General features: G+C 29.3%; 2 protein-coding genes across 2 annotated transcripts in view; both read left to right on the forward strand.

Moving 5' to 3' along the window:
* Positions 1-846, forward strand: part of SMSr (Sphingomyelin synthase related) — a 2,874-nt gene extending 2,028 nt beyond the window's left edge. Inside the window, 4 exon segments of the mRNA XM_018457209.1 lie at positions 1-2; positions 4-96; positions 180-334; positions 412-846. The exon segment at positions 1-2 is cut by the window's left edge and continues 46 nt beyond it. Of these exon segments, the coding sequence (XP_018312711.1) occupies positions 1-2; positions 4-96; positions 180-334; positions 412-812 (651 nt within the window). The 3' untranslated portion in view covers positions 813-846.
* Positions 847-3,046: 2,200 nt separating this feature from the next.
* Positions 3,047-4,787, forward strand: mRpS9 (mitochondrial ribosomal protein S9). Its single transcript, XM_018457007.1, has 9 exons — positions 3,047-3,145; positions 3,258-3,390; positions 3,529-3,632; positions 3,717-3,890; positions 3,965-4,044; positions 4,162-4,237; positions 4,329-4,454; positions 4,519-4,561; positions 4,642-4,787. Exons 1-9 carry the CDS (start codon positions 3,047-3,049, stop codon positions 4,785-4,787), a joined length of 981 nt encoding a protein of 326 aa, XP_018312509.1.
* The last annotated feature ends 1,052 nt before the right edge of the window (positions 4,788-5,839 follow it).

Genomic DNA, 5,839 nt, shown 5'->3' on the forward strand with positions numbered 1-5,839 from the left:
GCTGAGATGCGTGACGATGCTCATTACTTCGTTGTCAGTGCCAGGAGCACATCTACAATGCCAACCACGGAAAATCCCAGATGACGATTGGTCAAAGTGAGATACATATATTATAAAATTACATATATATCACATTCTTTCTCTAAATACAAATAATGCATATTTATATCTCATTTTAGTTCCGCTTATGTCGAACTGTACAATAAAATAGCAATGGCTTATGTTATTTGGCGAGGTGCTGGCATGTCCATTCAAGGTGTCAGAACTTGCGGGGATTACATGTTTAGCGGACATACGGTAGCATTAACGATGCTTAACTTTTTCATTACAGAGTGTAAGTAATTAGTATACGTTATTTCATAATCGAAGATTGTAATATTCAAGATTGCAATGCTCTTTTTTTTATTGTAGATACTCCAAGACATTTATATTTTCTCCATACTTTTACGTGGATGCTTAACATGTTTGGTATTTTTTTCATCTTGGCGGCGCATGAACATTATTCCATCGACGTTTTCGTCGCGTTTTATATAACTTCGCGATTATTTCTTTACTATCATACACTAGCGAATAATCAAGCATTGATGCAACGCGATTCGATCAGAACCAGAATATGGTTTCCGTTATTTAGCTTTTTTGAGGCGTCCGTTGATGGTATTGTTCCTAATGAATATGAATCGCCGTCCTTGATAGTTTGCAATTTAGCAGGCACAGGAAAGAACATTTGGCATTGTGTACGATCTCGGATTTCTCTCCGAAAAATGCAGCGTAGCATAAATGGCAGTTTAAGCAGCACAAAAAAAGAATACTAATGTCAACTGGTACATATTTTACCTTTTTTAATTGTTATATTCGATTGCTATAATTAATACTTTTAAGATAAATATGCCATGTAGGGAACACTTCATTGATTTTTTTAATTCCAGTTACACGATACACGAAAATATACATATGTAAAGAGAAAAAAAGGAGACGAAAGATTAATATTTCTTTGGGATGGATCTTTATGTCTGAGAATATATAAAATGTATAAGTTTCGAAAAAATGAAAGTGATCTTATATTGTATATTTATCTGTTCAGAGCGTGGACTGTTTGACAAATTTATTTATATTGGAATAATATCGAAAAGGATGTAATATTAATTCTAAATATTTATTTTTGCGATAGGGTTGTTGATACCGAAAGAGATTGAAGTAACTTATGATACGATTTATTAATATTACGTAATAGTTAACTTTTACTATCACACAAATAATGTAATTTATTAAGAAATTTCCAAAGACAAAGCGTAGCGTATAAAGTACTTTACTATTCAACATGTATTTTCCAAGCATGTTGCATCGTCTAAGACTTTCTTATTTTTTTAAGTGTATGTATATGTATATATACATTATATATATACACATATATATACATATGTGTGTGTGTATATATATGTGCCCACAATTTGCTCATAAGTACTTTTGTTTTTTTTTTTGTGATACAAAAAGAAAGTTAGGTTAAAGGTTATATTGCGACGGCCTGCAGGGATGTTAGATTTTATCAGGAATGTTGAATGATTTTCTATACCTTTCATAATAATATTTTAGAATTTCTAGATTAGACATCTTTGAAGACGCATGTTTGTTGCTAACAATGGAACGCAATGTTTTCTTTGAAGAGTAAATATGTTACGTACTATTATGCATTCCTGATATTTGATAAAATTAATAATTTAAATCTCCTGATGTTTACTTACTGTAACCGTATTAAAGTCGTGTGATTTTTTGCATTTTACATAAAAATAAATAAAATTTTGCATATATTCGACGTAGCTACATAATAATAAGATATACTGACTATCTTTTTGATTTAGATAGAAATAAATAGGAGTAAATATCTTAGTTAATTATCATAAAATTCATTTTTGCTGGAAATATACAGATATATATGTATGCTTTTGTTAATGTAGATTATTAAAAAGAGGGATGATTTTTCACTATCAAAGAAAATTTATGATTTCAATACAGTTACAGTAAGAAAGCAGGATACATATTTACATATGTCGTATTATTAAACAGAGGCTGAAAATACTGCTGTTATCGTAACTTTTAATGTAAATTCGTACGTAAAATATCTGTATGATATGATTGTATGAATAGCTTCTATATGTTACATAGAAGCTATTGCCAATAGTATAATAGCTTTTTAATATTTCATCCATATCTATTTTTTATGTGATAAATAACTTAATCTTGTTGGCGTTAACGAGTACCGATTATTGGTAACTCGTTGATGGTGCCTGAGATTGTTGGTATTTATTACCTTATATACTTCCAAAAACTATGCAATGTAAACTTTCTCTCTTTCTTATGCTAATATCGACCAATATACCGACTAGTTTACGAGACAGTCGGATTTGCAGACAATTGAGAAAAATAGTATGAATAAAAGACGTCAATATTTCAATAAGACTTTTATTGTACTTTTATTAATTATAAATAATGAAATATTTGCAAGTATCATTTCCCTTTATCTTTCCCAAACAAAATTTTCAAGAAAAAATGCACGATATTCGAACATTCGTGTCCTTCGTAACTCGTAATTATAAAAAGCAATATTAAAATTTCCAAAACAGCCGTTTCAAGTAAATTGTTGACTTAGATTTAAAAAATTTTAAAAAAATAGGCAAAGCATCAAAGATTGTGACGAGGTAAGAAATGGCCATTTCGCAATCAATTAGCGTTTGTAAATAAAGTGCAGTGAATTAGTGAATGAAGTACAGTTACGTACAGTTTCACGGCACTGTGATGTGAGTTGTGATGTGGATGTATGAAAGATATATAAACAGTTAAATACGCTTGACATATAAAAATTGTAATATTCTCATTTTTTTATAAATTGGAAAACGTGTTCAAATTACGAGACTCAACATTAATTTCTAATTATCTAATTGAATCTAATGTAGTTCCTACTAGTCAACAGATTATGATAGGTTAGTTCGAACGAAGTTAGGTTATTGCCTTCAATTGAAAAATAATTCGTTCTAATTATCAAGCCATAATTATGGCTGTATCTGCTTTTATTCGTTGTTCACACTTTCGACGTTTAGTCGGCGTAAGCAACAATGCTGTTGCCTTATTTCCAGATTCCGTGTGGTATTCGGTAAGTTTGCAATTCCTGTGTAATGAAGCCATCGTGCTATTTGTCTATTGTAATTTTTTCGTTTCGATTATGTATAAATTATTTAGTTTCTTTAATTATTTTACGGTTACAGAATCTTATTAAATCACAATCTTATGCAACATCTATCAGTGAAATCAAAGATACAACTGAAACTAATACGAAGAAACCTGAGAAAAAAATAAGCAAAGCTATGTCAATGTATTTGCAACGTGCAAAAGAATATGGTAGTAACTGATTTTTTTTAAATATATATATATTTTTTAAATAATTTTGTATAATTACTAATGTTTTATATTAATTTTAATATCAATAGTGTATAAACAATATTTTTCTATACACAAGTTATTATTTAAATTTATTAGATGAATTCATGAAGAAAGAGATCTTAGAATATGAGATAGGGAAAAGACATCTGGCTAATATGATGGGCGAAGATCCAGAATGTTTTAAGCGAGCAGATATAAATGTATGCAATTATATAAAAAATCTAATTTGATATATATAAATATCTAAGTTAATATCTAAAGTCTTATGTGATTATTATTTTTAGAGATCAATCCAATATTTATTTCCATCGGGACTATTTGATCGTAAAGCTCGGCCAATAATGGAACATCCAGAAAAGATTTTTCCAAGCAGGAAAGCAGCAGAATTTGATGAAACTGGAAGACCCTTCCATTCTATGTTTTATACTTCAAAGCCAAATTATTATGAGACACTATATGTAAGTTTTTATAATAGCTATTATAGATATATGAAAGAAAGTAACTAATATCTGAAAATTATTTTTATTTATAGAATATTGTTGATAATATCAAGTCTCTGAATGATATTGAAGATTCATTGATAAAGGAAGGAACATTGCCTATGGACAGAATGTATGTTGAATATTTAGTTTTATAGAATGTGTATATGTGCATACAGTTTGACATATAAATAAAAAAAATATCCTGCAAAATATCAAATATAAATATTTTTTTGAAATATATTTTTAGCGATCTAATAGGTTCCTCCTGGTTGTCAAAAAATGCTGTTGAAAAACTATTTCTTGAAAGTATTAACGATTTTGAGGTAAATAATATTAATATTAATTAGCTACACAAAACTTACAAAAAAATTGTAATGCATGATTTAACTCATAAATGTATAATAATCTTTTCAGTACAACTATCTTATTACATCATTAGAACGACTAAGAGAGCATCCACTATCAAGACGTGCAACAGATTTCATTTTAAAATATTGTAAAACATATAATACCCATTCTAAGAAGACAACAGTACTACCTGTAAGTATCTATATAATGAAAATAAAGTTTCAATTAATGTAAAGGTTTATTATTACGTGTTAAGTTGGAACATGACAGCACAGGAAGGCCGTATGTCACAGTCAAAAGTAAGTAAATACAATTTTAATATTCATAGAAAATTAGCAAGTGTATATATCATAAGATTCATTATTGTTAATGATTTCAGATTGCATGAGGAAGTCTACAAGAGGTGAAGTAACAATTTGGGGTAATGGCTCTGGTCAGATTGTCATTAATGGACGCAACATCACATACTTTGAAGATATGACGCATCGCGAACAGGTGAGTTATTCCTTGCTTAAATCCTCGTAAGAAAAGTCGGTACTAAATTTTCATTAAACAATATTCCAAGTTTTTACGTAAATCTTTGGAAATTATAATGTAACATAATGTAACATAATTCGGTCAGAGATCATTTCTACTATTTATGTTAAAATAAGATAGTTTGTATGCACTCTAGTTCGCTCTTTTTTAAAAATGATATTCAAACTTTTCCAATAGCAATTTTTTCTTAACTTTGACTCAAGCGAATTGCCATACAATATTTTTTTAGTTTTTAAATTGGACATTGATTATGATAATCGAATTTCAATGTTTTCTTCGCTGCATATTTAGATATCTGAATAATTATAGGCATAATAATGTGCTTATTCAAGATACCTAAGAATAGAAACTTATATGATACTATTAAGTATTACCAATAAGTGAAAGTTTGCATTAAAGAACTCTTAAAAATATCTTAAAATTGTTTTGTGTGTCAATTTTCGACTCAATTCTGCTCATTGAATAACTAAAAAAAATTACGAAAATTACAAAATGGTAAAGGACTTTTCGACTCAGTTTGCTCTACCTTTCCACAAGCGATATGTCAAATAATTTACGATACTTTATATAATATTTCATTTTTCATGGAATTTTCAAAAACATGTTCCAATACATACATAATATTATTACATCACATTTTACACAAATAGTTTTAGTTTTTTTATCAATGCCTTTGGAACTACGCATATGACATCGTCTAACAACACTGTTTATGTGGCCACACACCTCTAGTGCATACGGGGAGACGCTGTTAGCGTTATTTGTGTTATTCTATCCTTGTTTTACGTCTAATGAACGATGAAGATAGAATGACATAAATAGTGCTAATAGCGTTTTCCTGAACGCATCTTCTGTGTGCGGAGGAAAGGGAGGAAGCGAGGGAGGAAGGGAGGGGAGAGAAACATTCCATAGGTACATTCCATTGTCACATCATGATTTAAAAAAAAATAGCACTAAATAGACTAAAAACAGCAAAATCGTTATTTTTCTCAAAATTGTGACATGATTGCCCAATTTCGATAACGGATTTTTGCTCAGCA

Source organism: Mycetomoellerius zeteki, unplaced genomic scaffold, assembly GCF_001594055.1.
Source record: "Mycetomoellerius zeteki isolate Tzet28-1 unplaced genomic scaffold, Tzet1.0 scaffold62, whole genome shotgun sequence".
NCBI classification, from domain to species: domain Eukaryota; kingdom Metazoa; phylum Arthropoda; class Insecta; order Hymenoptera; family Formicidae; genus Mycetomoellerius; species Mycetomoellerius zeteki.